This window comes from Pseudorasbora parva, chromosome 4 (genome assembly GCF_024679245.1).
Source record: "Pseudorasbora parva isolate DD20220531a chromosome 4, ASM2467924v1, whole genome shotgun sequence".
Lineage (NCBI taxonomy): Eukaryota > Metazoa > Chordata > Actinopteri > Cypriniformes > Gobionidae > Pseudorasbora > Pseudorasbora parva.
Genome location: NC_090175.1, coordinates 16,603,228 through 16,629,601, shown reverse-complemented (window position 1 = coordinate 16,629,601; position 26,374 = coordinate 16,603,228). Strand labels below are relative to the sequence as shown.

Here is a 26,374-nt window from a genome sequence, read left to right as displayed (position 1 = left end):
ATTCTTAGCATAGTTTTAAAAATCCATACGCAGTTATTTCAGTAATATTCAGGGAAACTCGATTTGTCCCTGGTCATATCCTTTCAAACCCTTTTTAAACTTTATCATCATAGCTTTCTGAATATAAATAGCGCAGCTGCAGTTTTTGGTTAAATTCGAATCGAGCATGAAAATAAATTGCGATTTATTTCAGTGAGTAGGCCTACAGCTCCGACTGATCCATATTGTCTCACTAAAAAATAATCAGTTCATATTAGTAATTCGTTCGGAAATATGCTTTTGATGAAACGCAGCCCTGGCTGTGCTGTATATTTGTTGATTCGAAAGAATCGACTCAAAAGATTCGTTCGTTCAGGAATCGGAGTACACTGCAGGTTCGCGCTGCTTGCGCACTATTCTATTTAGCGTTATATAATGCCGCAGTAAAACCGCTACAGAATCAGAATACATTACTGACTGTTCTCAAACAGGCACCGTTGGTAAAACGAACATCGTGAAAATAATTTGCGATGTAATGCTCTTTGTGTTTTTACTTCTATTTATTTACTGCAGTCACTCAAATATTAGCGGGGAAGGATCGCGTGACAGAGGGGGATGGGGGGTTGTGGCGAGGGGGATGGGATTCCCGTGGGAGGAATTTTTATGCCCTTGCAGGCTGATTTTTTTTAGACCAAATCTTTTTAATGAACCTGAATAAACAAAGAAAGGCAAAAAAAGTTGTTTTTGAAATGCACACACCCAAAACCTCAAGCAGAGCAGTTCAGCGATGAGCGAGTAGGGTTTATTCCATAGGTTTATTCAGGTCAGCCATTTTGTTGTCATTACTTGCAGCATGTGAAGTAACTGGATTTCTCTGTTTGAAATGTCTACTAACTGCAGTACCGCCTGCGAGCTGTTGGGGAGCTCAGACAAATGGAGAGACATTTTATGTAACTAATTTAAGACCTTTTTAAGCTTCAACTGCACGAGGTCTTTATTTGCATTTACACAATCTTAAATATTACACATACATGATGAAAGAGTTGGTATTTTAGCACTAATAAATTAAAAACCCTTTGTATTCTCCTCCACCTAAAGTGCTGAACCGTTTCAGTTGGACTACAATTGATTGAGAACTTAGATTTGTTAAGTTAGAGTAGGTACATGTGGTCTGACAGTACAATACACTACATGTAACCTAACCAACACATGCCAAACGATTTTCTCATGTCAGAAGCAGAAGGGCGTTTGGCTCCTCCTCCTTTTACAAGCCAAGGGCAAAGCTCCTGAAACGACACTCGGAGAGACAAAGACGACGATATTTCCGTATCGTATAAAAAAAGTCACGATAAATAACACTGACAAATTGAGTAACACTTAAAATTACCTCAGTGCCCGAGGTTATTAAAGGTGGAACACGCAAATAACACACTCAAGTGAGAAATAGGTGCATGGTAATATGAAAGCAAGTTTACAATTATTCTAAACTGACCGTGATAGCACTTATAAAAAGGTTTTCATCAAGTCAAAATGTTTGACATACGGCAGACACCAGTCATACGACAAACAAGAATTCGGATGGACTAATAAAATGCTCCCTGTGTGAACTGAATAGAGTGAACTGATGTGTGTGTGTTGTTACGATTCAGTCCCGAGCCACCCAGTGGACTTTGTAAATACTGACGCACTTTAGTCTTTTGTCATACAGCTCCCTCTAGAGGCAAACTTCTTCCCTTTTCTGTTTTATGCATTGAAAGAAACGAACGACTGCAGCTCTGCCAAATTGGATGCGAAAAAAAGTAAAGGCAATCATGGCAAACATGTTTATTAAATTAAAACATAAGTATCGTAATAAATAAACCATAAATACAATATAAATAATGTTTCATAATTATTGTTCAAATGTGTTTTATTATTCCACACCACCATTGATTAAATGTGATATGAAATGATGAATTAATGGTGAACTGATTTAAGATCAGCATGAATCTGTAAGATTCCAACATACATAATGTATCCATCTGTGCAGAGATCATGGGAGTGCTATTGTGAGATGGAATGTAAAAGTAATTACACATAATTGGAAATATTGGCACACATGGGATATAAAAAAGAAAATTACATCACATAAGAGGCACAAATCACTATTACCATAGGCGAAATGACAAGAAAGCTTTGTTAAACGCAAACACAACTTTTGTACCCATTCACGCAAACAGACACACTCATACAAAATGTGCTGAAGAAAAACTTCTTGATTTGTAAAAGGAACTGATCATTTTTAATCAGAGTTCTTTCAGTTTCTTCCTGAAGTTTAATTGGCCACTGGAAAGCAATGTAAACGCACTAGCCACTGGAAATCCGGGCATGCGTTTAAATTGTTGCACTTGTTTGGAATGATGTGTAGGAATATACTTCAGTGGTCACTCAGAGTCCTCTGAGACTTGCTTTGGCAGAGTTACACAGCAAAGAGAAAAAGTACTTAGAGAAACACTCCTGTACCTTATATGGCCAAAGAGATGACATGTATTAAATCCCTTTGCATGTTAATATTTAGTAGGCTTACTTTTGTTCATACTGACAAATTGTTTTAATAAACAAGGCCGTTGAGTAAGCTGCAGATTGCAGTGGCAGTGCAATCCCCCTTCTAACTATATTAAACTGCTCAAATGTGTCTAACAGAGGTTGCAGTAGAGGACGGAGGACAAGACACGATTATCACGCGCAATCTCGCTCACTAAAATCAGCATAATGAGCAACTGGGGAACACTTTTTCTAATCTTCAAAGGTTGTGCGACAAGAGATGATGACAAGTTCCACAAAGGGTTAAAAGGAGTATAAAGACAAAACCTCCATAGCGACGAGTTCTTCTGAGCATGCACAGCTGAACTATTACAAGATGAATCTTTTTCTCCTCTCACATCCTTACTATCCTGACATTTTTTTGTTTTGTTTTTGTTTTCACAGGTTGCTTTCTTGTGTGTCATGGCCAGAGGAGGAGATGGGATGCAGACCTCCGTTATCGTTGAGCCTCTTGGCACGGTACGTCTCGTAGTGGATGTTGTGAGTGACCTCTTTCAGGTCCTGGAGGTGAGACCTGAGTATATGATAACATCATTATTAGTGTTAAGTGGTTTTAGAAATATTTTATAAAGACTGCAAACATGCAATGTTTATATACAGCGATCAGGCCTAACATTATGACCACCTTCCTAAAATTGTGTTTGTTCCTCTTTTGCTGCCAAAACTGCTCTGACTTCTTGAGCAATATGAGCTATAGTAGCTCGTCTATTTGATCAGACCACACGGGCCCGGCCTTCGAACCCTACGTGCATCAATGAGCCTTGGTTGCCCATGACCCTGTCACCGGTTCACCACTGTTTCTTCCTTGGACCACTTTTGATAGATACTGACCACTGTAGATCGGGAACACCCCACAAGAGCTGCACTTTTTTTTAGATGATCTGCACAATCGTCTAGCCATCACAATTTGGCCCTTGTCAAACTCGCTCAAATTCTAACGCTTGCCAATTTTTAATACTGTGATACACAGTCAATACTGTGTTTGACCCCCTTTCGCCATCAGAACTGCCTTAATTCTATGTGGCATTGATTCAACAAGGTGCTGAAAGCATTCTTTAGAAATGTTGGAGAAATGTTGGAACATCTTGCAGTTGTTGCAGCTCCCGTTCCACCACATCCCAAAGATGCTCTATTGGGTTGAGATCTGGTGACTGTGGGGGTCATTTTAGTACAGTGAACTCATTGTCATGTTCAAGAAACCAATTTGAAATGATTCGAGCTTTGTGACATGATGCATTATCCTGCTGGAAGTAGCCCTCAGAGGATGGGTACATGTTGGTCATAAATGGATGGACATGGTCAGAAACAATGCTCAGGTAGGCTGTGGCATTTTAAAAGTTGCCCAAATGGCACAAAGGGGCCTAAAGTGTGCCAAGGAAACATCCCCACACCATTACACCACCACCACCAGCCTGCAAGGTGGTAACAATTCATGATGGATCCCTGTTCTCATTCTGTTAACGCCAAATTCTGACTCTACCATCTGAATGTCTCAACATAAATCGAGACTCATCAGATCAGGCAACATTTTTCCAGTCTTCAACTGTGCAATTTTGGTGAGCTTGTGCAAATTGTAGCCTCTTTTTCCTATTTGTAGTGGAGATAGGTGGTACCCGGTGGGGTCTTCTGCTGTTGTAGCCCATCCACCTTGGCTTCACAAATGCTTTGCTGCATACCTCAGTTGTAACAAGTGGTTATTTCATCCCAGTAACCCTAGAAATGTTTGTGCGTGAAAATCCTAGTAACTGAGCATATTATGAAATACTCAAATCGGGCCGCCTGGCACCAACAACCATGCCACGCTCAAAATTGCTTAAATCACCTTTCTTTCCCATTCTGACATTCAGTTTGGAGTTCAGGAGATTTTCTTGACCAGGACCACACCCCTAAATGCATTGAAGCAACTGCCATGTGATTGGTCGAATAGATAATTGCATTAATGAGAAATTGAAAAGGTGTTCCTAATAATCCTTTAGGTGAGTGTATATAAGTATAATATATTAGGACTTTATGATTTTGAATCATTTTTAAACAATTAATGCTCATCACAAAGGTTGGATTTATTTGATCAAAATTCATTAACAAAATAAATATTAAAAATGTATTTCTGTGATGGAGTCATAACCATAACTCCAGTCTTCAGTCTCACATGATCTTTTAAAAATAATTATAGTTTGCTGATTTGATGCACAGGAAACATTCATTATTATTATCAATATTGAAAACAGTTAATATTCCTGTGGAAACTGTGAAAAATATTTTTCCAAAAATGTTTAATGAATAGAAAGTTCAGAATAACAGCCTTTATTTGAAATAGAAATCGCTAGTTACATTATTAATGTATTTACTTTTACTTTTGATCAATTTAATGCATCCTAAATATTTATAAATATGTATTTACAAAAAAAATCAATTTAATACACTATTAAAGGAACTGTATGTAAGAACTGTATTTCAATTAATCATAAAATGGCCCTGATATGTCCCTAGACATTAACGCCGCATTCACACGGGGTGTAGGCGTTAACGCTTCCCATTTACTTTGAATGGGTGACATCATCCGTTGCCGAACTGAATTGTGGGTTCCGTCGCGGCGCTTCACTCGCGTTGCAAGCGGCAGAAGTTGAAGATTTCTCAACTTTTCAAGCGCCAGCGCAGGCATCATCCAATCAGATCGCCGTATGCAAATATCCTACAGCAGACGCTAGCCAATTGTGTTCATTACTGCTCCGTGAACCATCCAGATGCAGCTCCCGGACTACTACGTGATATTCTTCCTGCTGTCGGCGCTTTTTCAGGATTTAATGTACTTAACAGCTTCGTGCACCTGTGCAGTGCACTGACAACAACTACACGGGCAATCGCACTCACACATACAGCCAAATCGGCATCCATTTCATCTCACAGACTAGCTGTCATAAAAAGGCGTTTTTTTGTGTTGTGTTTTGGTCCAAGCGGCAAGTTAATGTGATTGGCTGTTGTCACTATGACGATCGCATCAGCACCCAGCTTCAGCCACACCCTTCGTCAAGCGTTAACGCCTACGCGCCGTGTGAATGCGGCATTAACATTAAGAAATCATGTTAATTTCAAATACTTATATCACTGACAGCAGTACTCCGGCCAGGATATTGTCAAATAAAAGTTGTTGTTGCAGTCCTCAACTGATATTGATGTAGACATGTTGTGTTTTGGCCTGAAGCTCCACCCTCCACCTATCTACCAATCACGAAGTCAGTAGTGTTTCAGCATCCGGGTTGCCAGATCTGCTCTAGTTACCACAGCTGCATCTACAAACGTTCCTCCTGACGCCCGTTTCACACATACTCCGTCTGCAGTGCGTGTGCAGTGCGTGTTGCGTTGCGTATGCGTTGCAGGAGCCCCACACCCTGTAGTGTTTTCACATATGCTGCGTTTGCAGTCCGCAACTGATCCGCTGTTGCACACCACAAACACAGCATTTATTCATTATTTTTTAAAATCCAAAAGTTTTTACTGAACATGCCTCGTCAGAATTCCAATCCCCTTTGTTTACTCTTTAATAGAAGTCAGGTTACATAGCCTACTACATTTAAACAACATTTTTTCAATTCATTAATTCATATTTATATATAAATATACTTTAGATTTAGCTCACACAAAAGGCAAAACATTTAAACATAGGTTATAGCCTAAAATCATAAACATTTTAAATTAGAAACTTAGAATAGTCTATTCAAAAACAGCCGACTCTCGTCTTTTCTTTCGTTTTTACACCCTTTTAAAAGAAATCCTGCAGGTCAAAAAGAACTTTGCTTTTCACCTCCAAGAAAGTACGAGTGCTCTCCATTATGGCACATTTTTTTTTACCTCAATGCCAGGTAAGGTGTCGTTTTGTTGCTTTACTTGAGAAAAAAAGCCATGTGTTGACTTTGAAACAAGAGTATATTTTAAATGAGTAAAATATGCCGCAGCGCAGCAAAAAATAGACTCGGTACGAAAACGATCCGTGCACTGCTGCAGACGCAACGCTCCTGGAACGGACTGACGGACTGCATCCGCGTGCAGTGTGAACGCTGTCATCCGTTAACATGGGTACGGAAAAAAATACGCAACACACATGCACTGCAGACGGAGTATGTGTGAAACGGGCGTGATCCTGCAGCCGATCTGACCTCGAGTCAGGGGGAGGGGGAAAGGAGATTGTGATTGCAGTACCAGTTTTGGCCACAATCTTACATACACTTCCTTTAAGATCACTATAACAAATAAAATTGCATACATCACCTAATCATGAAATCCCGAAGTAAGGAGAATTCGCAGTGATTTGGGTTTTCAACTACAGGGACAGGAAAAAAACTGTTGGAAACCATGCAGCAAGACAACAATATACTGTACACAAGTACAAATACACAATGTTTACAGTAAAATAGGTCATTCTTTATATGCAGTACCTCAAAAAGTTTCATTGAAATGTGATTATTAACAAAATTGATGTTGTCCTGCCGTATATAAGATACTCTAAGTACATACTAACAGGGTGGAAAACAGCACTAAAAACACAGTTTGTTTTTGTAACTTTTTGAGATTTTATTCATTATAAGTCATCTGGTAGAAAAAGTGATTGAAATGCCATGTGTTCAAATATTTGTATTATTTTGGGCAAATTTACTGTATATATAAACCTAAACCATAATCCTCTTGGAAGCAATTTCAGTCCATGTTTTGGATGCAACATAAGCTGATTTTCTGCAGGGACAGAAATGTAGAAAATTACCCAAATATTGTAGGTTTTTTTTTAGCATTCCACACATCACAACGACGGTGACGTGCAAACTCCGTTCAAGCGTAGTGGGGTTCAGCAAGGTCACGTTGGAAATCTGTTATTCAAAGTCTAATTTAACATATAATGAACATATTTTATAGGAAATTGCTTCAGAAATATTTAAGGTTCTTTACTATTTCTATGTTACTAATCAAATAAGCAAGTTTGTAATTGATCAAGCAATGTTTGATCATCAGGTTTAAACTCTAAATGTTTAAATCTTTCAATTAAGCCATTACTTAGACATTAGGAAACTTAAAAATGGCACTTCATTAGAAAAAGTTTGCTGATCCCTGATCTAATAGAACAGAAATAAATATCTTTGGCATAATGACACTAACAGATGACCCTTTTTATCTTAGAAATCTGCATAAAAAAGAAAAATAACACAGCAAACACTTCTGCCCACTCACCCTCCACCACTCCCCAGGCTGTCTTCCTCCCTAAAACTCGTTTGCAATTGACCTGGTACTCTTTATCACTTCCTACCACGGCAAAGGGCATTGTCTCCTGTAATGCACAGATTTAATGGGACAAACATAATGTGAAAACACATTGACCAACAGATGAGAGCACCCAGAGATGAAAGAAGAGAGAAGAAAGATGTAAAGAAAAAGAACAGCATGCAAGATGTGAGATCTTACCCTGATCTTATCATTATCACTCTTATCCTCCATGTCTTCATCAAACTCTTTCTGAGGATAACACTCGATCCCACACACCTCCAGCTCCTTCCTCACCTGCAAGGGATTATGGTGAACTCTAGTTAATCAGTGTAACTGACTTGATAAGGAATCGGCCTGTCTTTCATTCTCACCCTTTGTTTAAATTCAGTTTTCTCTTCAAGAGTGAGTGTGTCCGATTTGGCAATGACAGGAATGATGTTGACCACACGGCTCAGATGTTTCATGAACTCAATATCCAACTGGCGAAGCCTGAGAAGGGGAAATGAGATGGAAGAGATATGATTAATAGTCTGATAGAATCAGATTTTATAGCAGGGACACTGGTCTGCCTGAGGTTCACAGTTTGACTACTGCAGCTCATTGAAGCATTCAGAAGCTCACTGGCTGAATGAGGAGCACTCATGCATGTGTTCTTAAATCAACACAGCTTTTTTCTTAATTAACAAATATGCAACTGCAAGCATTTTTCAATTGTTTACTTTTATTATATAAAAAGAATTCTGAGAGATGTGAATACTCTAAAGAAGCAGACAGAAATCCTTATTGCTATCTTCTATAGAGACCAGTTTAGTAAATTACAGTTAAAACTATGCCAGCGGTATGTGAGCTGATTCACTATGTTATTAGCTGCCCTTGTATTAAAAAAGATGTATTGTATTGAATGAGCACTTGTAATGTACTTCAAATCTTTAAAAACATATTTTTAAAAAAACCTGTACTTTCAGATAATATAGGAATGAAATAAAAGACCTATATTTCTTAACACGCTAAGTATTACATGGTGGTATTTGAGCAAACGTAAAATATGTAAACTCACGAGTGTCCAGTTGGGGATATGAAGTACAAGCAGCAGTGCACTCGGGTATCAGGGATGCGTTTCTTGCGAGCAATGTTGACTTCTTCCTTTAAAAACTTCTCATATTGTTCATTGATGTATTTGGATATGGGCTCCCAGCTAAGAGCAAATCAGCAATGTGGCATGGGGAGAGTTATGTTAGAATACATGAAACTTGAAAGTACATGGAAAAAACTTAACAGAAGATTCAACACCCAACGCAGCAGCGTTTTGGTCTCAGGCATTTGAATGACACAGAAAAATACTGTCGCTTTAACTGAGACCCTTGGATGTGATTACTGAGGGCGAGCTGCCAAACCAGACTCACATTTGGCATCTCTACAAACAATCAGATTTTTGCCTCTGGAAATTAAGTTTAAATCTGGATGTCAAAACACTTACCCTCACACTATGAACATTTTTTTTATGCCAGTTAATAGCAGCTGACACAAAATTATCTCCTCAGTTTTCCAGATGCAGTGATATAGGATGCGATTACATTTTGGATCATTTGTGCACAAAAAAATGGTCATCCTTTGGATTTAACAGAACTCACACAATACTCACCAGTTATCATTGTTGATTTGGTCCCCAAAGCCTGGTGTATCAACGACTGTTAACTTCATCTTCACCCCTCCTTCCTCAATCACTGCAAAATCAACATTGATCACAGCTACAAATGCAGCATGGATTATAGTGATTGTAAATAACTAAGTATATCTTAGGATTAGACATGATAGAGTGGTTCAGTGTTATAAGATAACCATACAAATTATACAATTGAAAGTCAATGGGTTCCAATGTTGTGCATTATATGGGCGAAAACACCTGAAACATTCTTAAAGGTATAGTTCTCTCAAAAATGAAAACGGTCATAATTTCCTCACCCTCATGTCATTCCCATTGAAAGTCCAGGTAACCAGAATTTAGGCCACATTCAAAATGTCAGCTTTTGGGATTGACAACTGCCTTTACTTACAGGTTTGAGTCTCAAAATGTCAACGGCAACTTTATAGCGTCATGATGAATACTGTCTCTATGAATGTCCAACAGGTGTCAAGCCCGTATTCTCCGAAGCGACAGTGACCAAAGTAATGACATACATAAAACTAAAAGGTCTTATCACTTTTGATATAACTTTTGAGCCCAAGTGAGCCACGAGTTAATCCGTAAAATCTTCATTAACTGACAGCAGCTTTTATATCTGGGTGGAGAGCGGAGCATTTGAGTCGAACATACAACACAAAAATGATGTGAGCAGCTCTGGTGGAAAACAGTGACTGGATCGAGAACCTTCAGATGACCACTCATATCTCTGTCACTGTAAGTTACCGAAAGCAAAACCATAGACGAAAAAACCTCAACACATGATAGACTCACATTTATGCACTATGTATGTGTGTTGATCATTGTTTAAATAGTAAATAAAAGCCTACATTAAATCAGTTCAGCATATAAAGCGATCATATCTCTTCACAAGACTTGGATTTAACCACTACGATGCCTTTAAGACCTTTTTAGAAGCTTTAGTTACCTTGAATTTCAACGAAGGGACAGAAACCTCTCAGGTTTCATTAAAACAATCTTACTTTGTGTTTCAAAGATGATCAAAAGTCTTATGTTTTTTAAATGACACATGGGAGAGTAAATTTTGACAGAAATGTACATTTTGGGTGTACCATTGCTTTAAAAATATATCCGTTTGTGTTCCACAGAAGAAAGTCATAAAGGTAGAACAACAAGAAGGTGAGTAAAAAATGACAGAGTTGAACTATATCTTAAATTAAGACATGTTTATCCAGACATGTCATTATGATTTAAAATATTTCCACCTGATTTCTAAAGACATCCATTTAACACATCCTACAACCTTACGACAAAATCACACAGGTGTCTACACAAAGTTAAAACATGAAATGCATTACATAAACATTATACATAAGCCTTTTTCTGAACACCATTTGGATGCATATGGTATAATTTAGTTTGCCAGCTGTTCACTTAACTTAGGGGATTCACCATCAGTTGGCCCTGGGCACAACACATGCCAGTCTAGACACATCTTACTCACAAGCACCGATGCTATAGGTCACCACTGTGCTATAGGCCCTGGTGTATTGATTACACAAGCAGACGCTAACTGAGTCTTTCTTAATTGGCCCATGATGTCTATTTCTGTCCAGTAAAAGGTCTGTTCTATAGCAAACAGTGGCTGAAAGCCAAAGTCCCTTCAAGGCAAGTCATTTCAGTTAACGTCCATCTTTGAAGCGACTCTTGTGCAGCTATTTCAGTCATGCAAGTACAGCATCTCTTTTGAGTGGGGAACATCAAGTTCTCCAAAGCTGTTCACCAAGCTTATGATTAAATTTCATCTTTGAAATCACCACTGTCTCAAGTCTGACAACAACTGTCTCATAAAATTTGTCTCTAAAATCTCAAATCATGACAAAACCGTCATAAGCATGCGTCTCAAAACACTGACTGTTTCTAGCAGACTGAGCTTCTAACGGTAGCCTCAGTGACGCAATGACTTTACCAATTGGTGATTGGCTTTTTTATTTAGAAGGCGGGACTTATTCCTCCATATTGCGTGATGCACTTACTCCCATTCATAGTAATATGAGTGCACTGTCTTTGTAAGTCTTTACTAAAAGTTGAGACATTATACTTTTAGAAGTAATGATACATTTTCTCTTACCATGGGAGACAGATTTAATCTCAACAGTCTTTGGAATCTTCTCATCACGACTCCAGCTTGTGGTCCTTCTGCTCACCTGAGACTTAAAGAGAGTATTCACTAAAGTGGACTTCCCAAGACCACTCTGACCTGAATGAGAGAAAGTGAGGAGGAATGGTAAGAAACAACAGTTAATCGGGAAAAACTATTAAAAAAACAGAAACGTAATCACTCTCCCACCCACCAACCACCATGATGTTGAAGTCAAAGCCTGTCTTCATGGTCTTCTTCCGCATCTGCTCGATGATGGTGTCTATACCGATGTATCCAAGCAATGCAGATCCTCGACCTGACCCTTGACCTTCACCCCCCGTTCCTTGGGGTGAAGGCAAAAAGGGAGTGCTAGAAGGTGGTGCCACATGAGAGGGCTTAGCTGGGACGGCAGGTTTAGGTCTCACTTCAGGAGGCACAATTTCTGACATGTCTGTGTGAAAGAGTGAATGATAAACATTCAATACATGTAATCAGGCTAGAGGTTATTATTACACTATAAATCCTACACTGTGCCGCCCTATAGTAAACTGTGAATAGATTTTGTCATGATCATATTAAAGGTGCTGCACATGAGAAAATTGATGTGGATTTTTTAATGCTGAATAAAAAAAAAGTATGCACTTTTTTCCACATAAAAGTACATTTTCTACACAGCAGGTACAATTAATGTTCTGTCAGATGTCAAAAAATACATATCAGACATGTTAGTGAGTTTTTTAAAGCATGCAAATTATTTGGCTAAAGATTAATCATAAATTATAAAAAAATTAAGTGTGTCTGACAACATTAATCTTTGCATCTAAATGTACTAATACAAATCCTAAAACCAAATTTATAACTACCTTCAAATATTCTGAATAGTAAACTTTTTAAATGCAATTATGCAAAATATGCCCTAAAACAGTTTATATTAATATTATAATTCCGATCATTTGAAATTCTTTCAAATATTTGTATGCAAAACACAAGCGGTATATAAAATATTTTGACTACTACATTTTTAAATGCAAAAAAATAAAAATGCAGCTAATTACATCTTAAAATAATTTTGTTTTGTATATGAAAATTAGTTACAGTAGTTATGATAATATTAGTTTAAATGTAAGTGGTAGGACTAAATTCAAAAATTGTAAATATTAAAGTTTTAAAGGCAAAATAAGATAATAGTGTTAATATTAAAATCTATATTAATATTTTGAGAAACTGTAAATATATATATATATATATATATATATATATATATAAATTTAGCCTATGCTATTTTCAAATTACACTGTATAGCATTAATTTGGGGGAAACAAAGATTTGACAACAGTGAATAATTTTCCGTAGATAGATTTTTTTTATTTATTTTTTAACATGCTTTTAGTGCTCCTATTTCCCAGCCCAGTCCACTTTAAATGCCCCACCGAGTTTTCGGCCTATATTAACACCATATGCCACCCAAATAAGCAAAAAATTATGAATTATTACAGAAGCACTCAACAAATCTCTTTATCGGATTAATCACCCACGGCTCGACCTTTCCCACACACCAAGACGCTTTTTAAATACAAACGTAGCCTACACACAACATGAGAAATTGCCTTCAAGCGACACTGCATGGTGTGCGTCTTTTATACGTTAGAGAATAATATTAATATTACTCGCATTTTAAACGTTACTATCTGTTTATAATTTACGGAGAAACCAAACATAAGCATATGTTGATACATGCACGTATAATCTCCCGATTGGTTCCATTTGTTCATGTATTTACCTCAAAAGCATTCGTGTGAAAACGAGTAATCAAAAGGAAACACTCTTCCACTTACCGATCCCTGTTTTTGTTGCGATAGCAGGATATATTATATTCTCGTCCTTTTTTAGCCCTTCTCCTCTGCTTTACAGTCTATTAAAGTATATAGGCTAAGGCAGTAGTTGAACAGGCGTTAGGGGATGATCATGTGTTCAGGTTCACCTCTCTCCCTCTTTCTTTCACTCTGTCTCTCGCCTTTCTATTCGCAGCTCGATGCACCTCATTCCTTCCTCCACCCTTTTTTTCGTTGCCAAGGAAACTAACGGGAGACTGGGGGATGCAGCGCGCATGCGCAGTGCGCAGGTCGAGCTGAAATTGGGGATTCGGGTCGTATGGTGATTTTTGACATTTGTACTGCACTCTGCCGTTTGTCTGTGTTTGTTTTAGCTTATTTTATATATATATATATATATATATATATATATATATATATATAAATAGAATTATATACTCCACTTTACTAAGCAAGCTGTAGGCTATCAAGCTGAAAAATTAGGCTTGGATGTAGGCTTTTAGCTACTGTTATTAATTAGGCTACAGGACTGGTGACGGGTAAAACAACGCGACATGTAGATTACAACGGGACTCGCGTTAAGAAGACGTGTTACTGTTCCGAAATATAGGCTATTATCAAAAGAATGTATTTTCTTAACTTGAATGTTTATGGAGAAAAATAGGTTAATTCAAAAAAAGAAACGATAACTACCAACTAACAACTATCCCGGGATGCTCACGTCATTAAGTCCTCGTATTTTCTTCTACATTCTACAATAACTGCATAAAAAAATAAATAAAATAAAAAACTTACATTTTTTGCACAGCTGATTTGCACCTTTCATGTCATCAAAACTAGGCTACTCACATTTCCCGGCTTTGAAAGGGTAGTCCTGTCTGCCTGTCTCATGCGCTCTGACATGTGGAGCATTGTGGCATGCAGTGGCCACTGAAGTGCCGTTGAGCGTTAAGTCTGGCTTTTACCTCATAACAGGGTTATCTCAATGTGTTTAGACAGGCCTGTGCTTGATGATAAGGCTTGATGAGTCCCCATTTCACGCGCTACCATTTACAGTTTGTTCTTTGTCAACTATATTGAGGATCGTATTCAGCAAACACTGAATATATAGTATACTCCTGAATATTTGGGTTTAGGGTTTATATTGAGTCTTGAGCATTTAACCTTTTGGACAGTGACATTACAGACTAATCACTAGTGTTTTAGTCACATGATCTGCAAAGAGCAGTCATACACAGTGCCTAAAACAAACTTTTTGGCACACCTACCAGTGGCCGGTAACTTTGCCGGTCATATATTTATTTTGTTTTTTACCAGGCATGAAACAAAGATTAATCCTTATATTGATATTGATCCTTACATTCAATTAAAGAATTAGTTCACTTCAAAATGAAAATGTCCTGATATTTTACTCACCTCAATCTCATCCAAGGTGTTCGTGTCTTTCTTTCTTCAGTTTTTTGAGGAAAACATTCCAGGATTTTTCTCCACATAATTGACTTTGATGGCAAAAACTGGTTAAATTTCCAAATCAATGCAGTTTCAAAAACGCTTTGAAGGGCTTCAGAGGCTCTGCACGATTCCAGATGAGAAATAGGGTCTTAGCGAAACCATCTGTTATTTTCACAAACAAAAAGAAGTACATACTTTTTAACCTAGATTGCTAATCTTGTACTGCTCTGCAACGCGTCATGGATTACGTACACGCGTCGGAAAGGTCACGCTAGACGTAGGCGGAAGTACCACCCCAGGCGAACATGTGTATACTATTACAAACATCCTTTACAAAAAAACCTCCATGTCCAAATTCAAAATCGCCGCCATCGTTGTTTTACCTTTTTTTGCTAAAGGGCGTTTGTATTTGTCTTTGCGCAAGCACGTCTAGCGTGACCTTTCTGATGTGATTACGTAATCTGTGGCAAGCTGCAGAGCTGCACAAGATGAGCAGTTTAGGTTAAAAAGTGTATAATTTTTACTTTTTTTTTTTGAAAATGACTGATGGTTTCGCTAAATAAGACTGATCTGGGATCGTGCAGCCTCTGAAGTGAAGCCCTTCAAAGCCTTTTGAAACTGCATTGATTTGGACCTTCAACCCGTTGGTAGCCATCAAAGTCAATTATGTGGAGAAAAATCCTGAAATGTTTTCCTTAAAAAAAAGTATTTATTTTTGACTAAAGAAAGAAAGACATGAACCGCTTGGATGAGATCGGGGTGAGTAAATGATCAGGAAATATTAATTTTGAAGTGAACTAATCCTTTAAGACATAGCTGACTGTGTTTACAAATATACTTTCCAAGACGGGCATTTTGAAATATTGTTTGAATATGTCTGTTCAAGCGCAAGAAGCACCTAGCCTGACATGGTCATACTCAATTCTAGTCAGAATATGAGTCTGAAACTGCTCCATTGGGCTGTGATTATGGGGCGTGTTTCAACCGAACCAGGAAAGACCTCAATTGGATAGAGCTACAACCAATCAGAGCAATGAAGCGACGCATTGTCAAATGTCAACATAGTTCAACTGCACTGTGTTGCCAAGTTCACGTTTTTTTCCCGCAGGTTGTTTTCTATGTCCGCGGGTTGAAGCGACTATTATGCGATATACCATGAGTGCGAAGTTTAGCAGGCAACCTTGCCAAAATAACACACATTTTACCCCCAAACACCATTTTCCCCCCGGAGAACCCTCTGAGAAGCTATTGTTTTGGGCTAGTAGTTGGCGGGTTTTGTTGTAAAAACTTGGCAACCCTGTCTGCACGCGCGCTGGAATAAACGATCTTTGCCGGTGTTGTAAAAAAAGAAAAAGAATTGAATGATATTCAGGGTACTTACCTAACATGATCATAATTTTTTGAGAGAAATTGTGAAGGTGAATATATATACAAACAAGCTCTCTGTTTAGGATGTGTAGAAATATAATCCAAGCCCCTTTGATGACGTGATGATTACTTTACTGTGGATCATCTGTCCATCATCGTCTAAAGCCCGCCCTGATGATTTCATTGGTCCGAACAGTTTCTGTTTTTACTCACATTTGGTGCTTAATGAGTGTTCATTTTAGGGCCTAGTCACACATATGCTGTTTGTTGTCATCACTTTCCCACTTTCACAATTAGAAATAATTGTATGTTCACAAATATTGGTGTTGCAGGCCAGTATTAGATTCCATTTGTGTTTTTCTGACAAATATGCAAGTGCAGCTTAATCACTCATATTATCAGGTCAATGCGATAAAGTGTTCTGAGTGAGTTTAGCGATTGCCAAGGTATTCTCAGTGATTTTTAGCGCATTGCTATGCGATTGCTAAAGTGTTCTGAGTGATTTTTAAAGTCCCCCTGTATCATTTTATCCCTTGAAACTCATCTTTGATTAAAATTACATATTTAAACGTATTCATGCCTTGAAATAGCTTGAATGTAACTCTACACCCTTGCTTCATTTAGTATATTTGGAACCATGAATATACAAATTAGCCCTACCTCCACTCACTCATACAGGCTTGTATACAAGTATATAAATATACCGGGATAACCTTCTTTGCTTCAGAGTGGTTATAGTTAATGATATGCTAAAGCCCAACCACACATGAATGTGATTGATGACATGTTTGTGACGTAAGAAAAACCAGCGATTTCAAACCACGTTTTTTAAGACTGTGTTTGCTTCACTGAAGTTAATAAGAAAATACTCAGCAATGGTGTTGACTTATGACTTGCGCATGGTTTGTCTTAAAGCAGTAAAAACACCACACAGACATATAAACAACATTAAAAACTTTAAAACTTGCTACGGATTGCTAAAAAATGTCCTACTTAGTGGTTTTTAGCACATTGATGCAGTTGCTACAGTGAATCTGCTTCATAGTGTTGCTTATTTTCCTTTGCCACATGATTTGAGGTATTATACTGTGCACCTAAGTAAAATATTTAGGCTTAGGAAGTTTCAAATCCCTAGCCCTATACATATGAGAAGTACTAACTGTGATTCTTGCTCAAACATGTAGCACTAATGACTAGTTAAAGTCTTCCTCCCTGATACATGCTTTACATGCTTAGATTGTTTATAGCCTATACAACATTTATATGACACTGTATATATTTGGGATGTCTTGTGTCTTTATATACAATCATTCTAATGTAATTCTAGTAATTTGTCTTTGCACTCACCTGTAGACACGCATTCTTCAGGACAGGACTGTACCTCAGCTCCACTTCTCATGTCTGCGACTACAGATGGCTGTAATGGTGGGGGGTCTTCTTGCTCTCCTAACCACGGGTGGTTTATTTCTCTAAATCTGTCACAATCTGTCGTATGAAGTGTATGGCTGAACTCTTGTTGTTCTGTAGTGAACACACACTGCGGCATGCATGCAGCCATGGAATATTTCAGTTTTTCAGAGGTTGTGTGTGTGCTCGGGTAGAGTTCCGGGTGAACAGCTGCATCACGTTTCTTGTCAGCGAATTTAGTCGGACAACCAGTTGCACACTTTTTGTATGACCGTGCACCTCTGTATTTTCTTCCGAATCTGTAGTCTTCATGCAAGGTCGCTTCGCTTGAAGAGGATTTAGAGGAATCTGAATCTGAAAGGTTGCATCTATTTTGGGATGAATTTCTGACATCCCTTCCTGTGTTCGCTGTTTGATTTGAGGAAGATCTTCTCCATGCCTGAGGAGTTTTGAAGTATGCTGGTCTACTGTCAGATGTTCTTTTGATCACAGGTCTACAGATTCTGCTCAGCTGACCGCATTCAGTGAATGATCTGGGACTCTTCAAAGGGAACTGGAAGCAGCTCATTCGGCTGCACTGATCCGATGCCTTACTGTAATGGGATGTGATGACGGGAGTGCCTGTCTCGGCAGCTGCGGACTGAGGCCTAATCTTTGGTTTAGACTCTTGGTTGCCGCTGGCTTGATTGTGTTGGGAGGAGTCATTGGTGGTGTTAAAGTCCTCGGAAGCTCTGTTTTGTCTTGTTGATGAGCTTGATGAAACCAGTTCACTGTATTCCTTTGCACAGCTTCCATTTTTCATTTTTTGAAAAAAATCCTTTTGTCTTGTGGTAGCTTTAGGTGATGAGACACAAGCTGAAGCTTGCGGTTGGTTTTGGGGTTTCTGACACATCATGATAGGTCTTATCATCTGCGTAGCTGACCCTAACATAATCTTTGAATGAATGGGCTGTTGTAACTTTTCTGAAACAGCAGGATGTCCATCGCTCTGAATTTTTGAGTTGTTCTCTTCACCGCTTCCCTTGATCTTCTCCAAATTAGAGACGCGGTCAGCAGAGTTTATAATTCTCCCTGTTTTAATCAATCCAAGCCGGATTCGAACTAGAGTAGGGTCTTGGGTTTGCCGCTTCTTTTGAAAGCCTGCTAAATTTTGTGGTCTGCTTTTACTTTTTTCAACATGTCTGAGGTTTTTGGGGCTTATGCTTTCAAGCACTGAGGGCTTGGTGACTTCGCTGAAGCACATGTTTGTATTTAGTTTTAGCTTACTTTGCTGTCTAAATGGATCTGGTTGTAGGCCAGTTTGCTTCTTCTGACCTCTCGTGTTAGTTATGGGGATTGATCTGACACTTCTGTCAGTGGATGAAATGGGTGTAAATCTAGATATTTTGCTGTCTACTGGCCATGTTTTACCACGTTTATCAGCAGAAAGTAATGGTTTGTCTTTGTCAGTTGGTAGCTCTCTTATTGTAGTCTTTATTTGAGAAATGGTCTTGACTGGCTCCAATTGTGATTTTAGGGAAGTATCAACTGTATTGATGATGCTGTAGAACACGAAACAATAGAAAATTGTCATCTAAAGGTCATTTCATGTTTATATCTCACAATTTTGACTTTTTTCTCTTTCATTTCTGAGTTTATGTTTCACAATTCTAAGAAGAAATATCAGAATTGCAAGATATAAACTCGGTATTCTGTCATTCCCCCCAATTTCCCCCCTCAGAATTCTGATATCAACTCCCAATTGCAAGAAAAATGTTTTTGAGAAAAGAATTGTGATAGGCCTAAAAATGTTGTTTAAATATGTTTTAAATATTGTTTCATTCTGCTGTAAAGCTGTTATGCCTCTATGAACTGCATATGTAAATATTATGTTGATCTATTGTTTACATCAAATCCATGCTTTAATAGACTAATCATCACAGGTTTCATTCCAGTCTGTGGTTTGGCAATAAAATAGCCATATATTTAATTTGACAAAGAGTAATGCTTTATACAGCCTCACGTTTTTCTCACACGGTGAGTCTTTATATTTGAGGAAGGGGTTAATAAGGAGGGGAACTGCACATTTGGGGGTTCTTAGCATCAAAAACATCTGTATTGAAAGAAACATACCTGGTTGGCGAGCTGTGAATCTGGTTCTCTTGTTCCAAGCTTCGCCCCGTCTGACTGAAGGAGGAAATGTGGATAGGCTTTTTAAAGACGACCGAAGGGGAAAGAGGCACAGGACAGGGGGACACTCTAGTGGGTGAAGTAGATGGGTCACATGTGGGACAGGGAGACAGACGAACAGGAGAGTAAGATGAAATAAAGTGAGACGATGGACTGAGACGAGAAGGAGAAGTGGATAAAGGTGAGAGACGACAGGGAGAGGAGGTTGAGGTAACTGGATTTGGTGAGAGACTGGAAGGCGAAGGAGAAATTGGGCCAAGACTTGGAGAGAGCCTTGCTGAGGACAGAGAGGATGTGTTGAAGGAATATGCTGTAGGCAATGCGTTTCCAGTCAGGTCTTGCTCCCAGGGGTTCATTGCAGTAAGACACAGTCTATAAGATTTCATGAAAAAGTTTTAAAAAAAGATTCCAAAGCCTACTTCCATTGATTATAAAGAGAAAGTGTTGGATTTAGTGAGTACATCAAATTCTGAAAGTGATATGTAATGTTACTGACCTGTGATCCTGTGGTCTGTTTACTGGACGAAAGAAGCGAGAGAATGAAGGGGGAAGAGTGTCTCAGGAAATGGTGGGTACTAGACTTACATTCCCTCCATTCTTCCCATCTGAAGCTCCACTGTCTAATGCACCCACTCTCTTCACATCATACTCGCTAAATGGCACAATTTGTGAAACTCCAAAATCAAGTGGAAACATGCAGAATCTCTTGAGTTTGTGTTTATTATAGTAATATTTCCAATAGGGGGAAAACATGCTACAATTGATGACACAAATATCCACTTTGTTATAAATTCCATTATTATCTATGAGTGTCCAAAGTATGATTAACCAACAGTCTAACACTGTTTGACTCCAAGAAACATTCTGTTGATGAAAATTGGTGTGAAACTATATTTTACTGACCAAAACTACATTTAAAAGACACAAAAATATTGGCACATGAAACCAACTACTAAAACACTTACAAGGCCGTGGATAAGAACAGTAGCCCACAAATAAGACAATAACTTTTTTTGTATCTTAGGGGCCGATTACACAACACTGTTTTTGTGTTTTGGATGTTCATTTACACAACAACGTTTTGGGGGCATTAAAAAATGTGAGGTTTTGAAAACCGGCTTTAAATGGAAAGTTTTTGAAAACAATTCCGTTATTGCATCCGTGTAAACTACAAAAACATGAATTGTGAAAGTGGTGACATCATGCGCATGTGTATTACGTGTTCTGTAGGCGCGTAGTTTTTTTCTTTTTTCAAAGGGACATGGCCAACTACTGGCCTGGCAGCAGAATACAGCGATTACAGTAGTTTTCGCAGACCCATGAACAGGGATTCATTTGACGTCATCTGTACGCAAAAATGTTTCTGTTTTTAGTACATCATTGTCGTGTAAGCAAACCCTTCAATACATTGCAAAAGTTAAAACATCTACAACACGATACAACAAAAATCGAATTGGCATTGCTAAAAAGAAAACCAAGCCTCAAATATACTTGTAAAACATGGCCACTTTTTATATCAGCAGCTTGTAGTTTTCTACCATTATTTGATGCCTAATGACAATTATAGCCTACTGAGTAGTTCAAGTTCCCTATGGTTTACTCTTACAGTATATGTATCTTGGGAAATGGCTATTCCAGATTTTTCAGGCATGTTCTACAATGTGACCCAGAACATGGCCATCATGACCTGGAAACATTCCATTTTGTTTGATAATTTCCACACAATAACCCCTTCGCACAATGTCAAGGTTGTTGCTTCTCCAGTTTGGCCAAATGCCACTAAAACTGACTCTAACGTTGACTTGGAGGTTTGTGTGCATACTGCATACCGAGTTCAGTTACCCAGTGACTCAAGTTAAATTACCATTACAATGTTTAATGTAAATAATAATCATTGTAAATAATGAGTTGACTTCTGCAGTGTATTATACTGTTTCGCTCTGTAATCTGAATGCAGATCATTGCTTATACCTAAATAATTCCTGTGAAAAGACAATGGATTTTGATAAAGTGGCATCAATGCATGATTTGGCACAAATGTCTCATTGCAGCATCTACACGTCCCATCATAACAAGGCATTGCTGTCGTCATCTCTGCAGTTTGTTTGTCTTGTGGGAGCCAGCGGCTGGTGCCTCAGTGACTTGTTGCTCCACTTGTGGGCATCCTGAAGACCAGGCTCCAGAAAATACAGACACGCTCCAAAACCAGCCAGGACCAGGACTGATACCAGCAGATAGACAGGGACGAACCAGTCCAGAAACATCCAAGGCATTGTGTTATCTCAAAAGTATAGAGAGAGAAATTGGGAGACAATTTTATTATTCTCTGAATGAAGTGCACTGCAGTATAAAATACATTGCATGATCCATAGCGAAATATGACGGTCACTCATTCTTAACAGTGCAGTAGGTTCTGTCCATTGTTCCCACTTTACTCTGTAGTACAGCATGAGCATAAATTGGCATGAAGATAAAAGTGTTACAGTAAAAATTAAGTATAGCATGCTATGAAATATGCTATGCATAGTGTCATGTGTCTCCACATACCTGCAGTCCTTCTTTGGTCGTCTGTGAACTGGCACTGTAGTTTTGGGTTTAAATTGTTAAACCCAGGCAGAGCTGATAGAATCGTCTTAATAAAAATGCTGAATGAAGCCAAATGATGGCTGATGCAGCTACATGGGTGAATGTATTATCTTATTTGATGCTATGAAATGAGGGTTTTCCGAGCTCTCCTCGTCAAAGCTGTGCCATCCAGTTGGGGGGGGTGGGGGGTGGTAACCATGGAGACATCTCTGACGAGGAAAGGGTCATAACAGAAGTTACATAATGTTTTTTGTAACCCTTTATTCTCAATCCTGTTCTCACATTTCTGGTAATTTCAAGTCACACTGGAACATGACAGGTATTATTGGAAATTAGGTTTTTATTGAGGATGTGTTGTATAATATTTTTTTCAATTCCTGAAAGCGTTCAAAATAACCCACAGCATCATTCGTCCTTCATTACTCACTTTCATGTTGTTTTAAACCCTTACCAGAATCGAAGCTGTCCATATGACCATATATTACATTATTATAGACACACTATATATATATATATATATATATATATATATATATATATATATATATATATATATATATATATATATATATATATATACACACTATACTGCCAAAAGTATTGGGACACCCCTCTAAATGATTGAATTCAGGTGTTCCAATCACTTCCATGGCCACAGGTGTATAAAATCAAGCCCCTATAGGCATGCAGACGCTTCTACAAACATTTGTAAAATAATTGGTCGCTCTTGGGAGCTCATTAAAATCAGTCATGGTATCGTTGCCACCTGTGCAATAAGTAAATTTGTCAAATTTCCTCACTACTAAATATGTTATTGTCAACTTTTAGTGGTATTATAACAAAGTGGAAGCAATTGAGAACAACAGTAACTCAGCCATGAAGTGGTAGGCCATGTAAAATCACACAGCGGGGTCAGAGCATGCTGAGGCATACAGTGCGCAGTCAATAGCTACAGCTACAGACCTCCAAACTTTATGTGGCCTTCAGATTAGCTCACGAGCAGTGTGTAGATAGCTTCATGGAATGGGTTTCCATGGCCGAGCAGCTGCATCCAAGCCTTACGTCATCAAGTGCAATGCAAAGCATCAGATGTAGTGGTGTAAAGCAGCCGCCACTGGACTCTTGAGCAGTAGAGATATGTTCTCTGGAGTGACAAATCACGCTTCTCTGTCTGGCAAATCGATGGAGGAGTCTGGGTTTGGCGGTTGCCAGGAGAATGGTACTTGCCTGACTGCATTGTGCCAAGTGTAATATTTGGTGGAGGGGGGATTATGGTGTGGGGTTGTTTTTCAGGGGTTGGGCTTGGCCCCTTAGTTCCAGTGAAAGGAAATTTTAATGCTTCAGCATACCAAGACATTTTGGACAATTTCATGCTCCCAACTTTGTTGCAACAGTTTGGGGGTGGCCCCTTCCTGTTCCAACATAACTGCACAAAGCAAAGTCCATAAAGGCATGGATAAGTGAGTTTGGTGTGGAGGAATTTGACTGGCCTGCAAAGAGTCCTGACCTCAACCCGATAGATCACCTTTGGGATGAATTAGAGTGGAGACCGCGAGCCAATCAGTGCCTGACCTCACAAATGCGCTTCTAGAAGAATGGCCAAAAATTCCCATAAACACTCTCCTAAACCTTGTGGAAAGCCTGCCCAGAAGAGTTGAATCTGTTAAAGCTGCAAAGGGTGGGTCAACTCCATACTAAACCCTACAGATTAAGAATGGGACATCATTAAAGGGGTGGTTGATTATGATTTCACTTTTTAACTTAATTAGTGTGTAATGTTGCTGTCTGAGCATAAACAACATGAAAAAAAATGAATAAATGAAGTAAAAACTATCATATTAATGAATAATGATACTTATTTAAGCAGACACAAGTGGATATTAATGAATTGAAGCACATATAATTTGACCCAAGAAACATTTTAAATAGTGCTAAAACAACCTAATTTTTCCTTATTATGTACAGTAAGCTATATACTACATATGAATGGATACTAAATTAAGATCGAAATAGACCCCCCCGCATTAAAAGCCCATTCAACTTAAGAATGTGCTTCAGTGTCTTGCACTTAATAACGTAACCATGTCTTAATGACAGAGACTGCACTATATCTATATATGCCATTCCTAATTCAAAGTAAAATTATGTTTCATCAGTCATCTCTGACTTCTGTGGTTACAGTAGGCTTTACTGACCGGTGTGGTTCCCTTAACATAACTCGTGGCCACGAGAAATAAATGTCGTTCTCTCAAAATGTGAAGTCGAGGCCACGACATGATGTCGTTAACTTAACAAATGATCTCGTGGCCACGATTAATTAACACATTCCCATGACTTAAAGGAGTACTTCAGCGCTGGGAAGATCATTAATGTAGCAGAAATGTGAAATTATTTTTTTAATTTAGTGCCTTCTAGACTGAGAAAAGACAGAAAATGTATTTTTGTCTCATGGGGATGAAAGACTACAATTCCCAGAATGCTTCGCTGCCATACGAGGCCACTCCCAAAGCCACCGCTACTGGATCAGTTTCACTTTCCCACCGTGACCTCATTCATTTTCAGAAAATCAGTTCAGTTTAGAGAACAAACACTACAATTAAAAACTGAACACGTTTGTTCAATATGTGATTTAGCCGCTGAGGGAGTCTCACAGCCCAAAACGCTGCAGGAGTCAGATTCCACGCTCGCAGCAGTAGTTCTCAGCGCATGTTCAATCTGGCACGTTTGCAGTTCATGCCTTTGGAAACTTTTAATAGGAATTAATTTGAGAAGTTGAAACACTCACTTTGCTCCGCCGGTCGCACCGTTTACATGAATGCCTGAAGCTGTGAGCTGAGCTGTGAGTGAGATCCCATCCCCCATGCGGGGATTGAAAACATGCGGAAATGTTCCCTCTGCTGGCTGTAGTCTCTAGCCTCTGGCCAAAAATTCCTCCAATGCGGCAAATTGATGATATTTGCGTCATAGGAGGAATTTATCCAGAAATAAAATGCATAAAACTCTTGTCTCAGGGGGATATGGAGGGGGGGAAGCACAATCATTTGAATATACTCCAGGGTTTCTACTAATACAAAGCCATATGCTAATCACTGAAGTAACCCTTTAATATGACATTCCCACAAATTAATATCTCGTGGTAACAACATATGTTCCCACAAGTTTATATGTTGTGGCCACAACCAAACTAAGTGAACCGAATATGTCCGCTCCCAGTCACCGTACTGAATCACATAAGTGTTTCCTGATAAATTATCTTCATTCACAAACCACTGTTAATTTGAACAGAAAATCAAGCTTAGGCTACTGGTTGTTTGAGTTGGCATGGCAGAAAGCACGCAAAGAGCTGTCCCTTTATAATCACTAAAAATATGTCCCTCGTTTTAATCTCACAAAGTTCCATTATAATCCGTCTACACTATTATGTATTTATATAGTACATATTTCTTTTATTAACATCTAAGTGCATATAGCACCACGTTATGACTGTTGGGAAAGCAGTGGTTTGATAAATGTGTTTTTTTGTGCTTGCAGGATCATTCTGAGAATAAACCCTGATGGCACCAAATGCCAATCAAAATCACAGATCAGCCGGACATCTGGAAAAAGGGTCCAGAGAAAAATCACCAGCCTAAATCCCCTTGTGGCATCTTTCATCAGAGAGCTTGTTGAATTCGATTGGCAAAATTATTGAAGGATTGTTCTGCTTTTCAGCAGGTTTAAATTTTGATGTGTATCTGCTTACCCCCAGTGCATCCTCACTACAGTGAATCTACAATAATAAAGTGATGAGAATAGTTTTTGTGCGCAATTTAAAAAAAAAAAAAATGGTATAGTGATGGGCTGATTTCAAAACAAAGTTTCAAACGCTATTCTCGTGACAATGATTTTAGTGGATATAAAGTGTGTTAACTTGAAAACTGTAAAAATAAAAACTTTATTTACTCATTCTTGTTCAAACCTGTA

General features: G+C 38.5%; 2 protein-coding genes and 1 long non-coding RNA gene across 6 annotated transcripts; 1 reads left to right on the top strand and 2 right to left on the bottom strand.

The window, feature by feature from the left end:
- Window positions 1–1,788: 1,788 nt before the first annotated feature.
- septin3 (septin 3) lies at window positions 1,789–18,328 on the bottom strand. Of its 4 annotated transcripts, none has more exons than XM_067441091.1 (10): window positions 17,597–18,328; window positions 11,809–12,048; window positions 11,586–11,714; window positions 9,455–9,536; window positions 8,870–9,007; window positions 8,184–8,301; window positions 8,011–8,106; window positions 7,780–7,876; window positions 6,829–6,880; window positions 1,789–3,076 (listed from the first exon to the last, which is right to left on the bottom strand). In XM_067441091.1, exons 1-10 carry the CDS (start codon window positions 18,222–18,224, stop codon window positions 2,941–2,943), a joined length of 1,716 nt encoding a protein of 571 aa, XP_067297192.1. In that variant the 5' UTR covers window positions 18,225–18,328; the 3' UTR covers window positions 1,789–2,940. The 4 variants fall into 4 exon arrangements, with proteins under 4 accessions (XP_067297192.1, XP_067297195.1, XP_067297193.1 ...); XM_067441094.1 differs by lacking the exon at window positions 17,597–18,328 and adding an exon at window positions 14,279–14,382; XM_067441092.1 differs by lacking the exon at window positions 17,597–18,328 and adding an exon at window positions 14,225–14,363.
- LOC137073004 (uncharacterized) lies at window positions 9,965–26,215 on the top strand. Its single transcript, XR_010904718.1, has 3 exons — window positions 9,965–10,210; window positions 10,603–10,633; window positions 25,943–26,215. It is a non-coding gene; the product is annotated as an uncharacterized lncRNA (long non-coding RNA).
- Window positions 20,528–22,878, bottom strand: LOC137073003 (small integral membrane protein 45-like). The gene is made up of 2 exons (XM_067441097.1): window positions 22,373–22,878; window positions 20,528–22,106 (listed from the first exon to the last, which is right to left on the bottom strand). Exon 2 carries the CDS (start codon window positions 22,096–22,098, stop codon window positions 21,892–21,894), a length of 207 nt encoding a protein of 68 aa, XP_067297198.1. The 5' UTR covers window positions 22,099–22,106; window positions 22,373–22,878; the 3' UTR covers window positions 20,528–21,891.
- Window positions 26,216–26,374: the final 159 nt, after the last annotated feature.

Excerpts from the sequence above, each read along its gene's own strand:
- LOC137073003 (XM_067441097.1), bottom strand. The coding sequence starts at position 22,098 with ATGCCTTGGATGTTTCTGGACTGGTTCGTCCCTGTCTATCTGCTGGTA.
- septin3 (XM_067441091.1), bottom strand. The coding sequence starts at position 18,224 with ATGAGCTGCTTCCAGTTCCCTTTGAAGAGTCCCAGATCATTCACTGAA. Across the intron at positions 8,302-8,869 it reads ATATCCCCAACTGGACACTC|GCTTCGCCAGTTGGATATTG; the intron begins GTGAGTTTACAT and ends TCCCCTTCTCAG. Across the intron at positions 7,877-8,010 it reads GTGATAATGATAAGATCAGG|GAGACAATGCCCTTTGCCGT; the intron begins GTAAGATCTCAC and ends TGTGCATTACAG.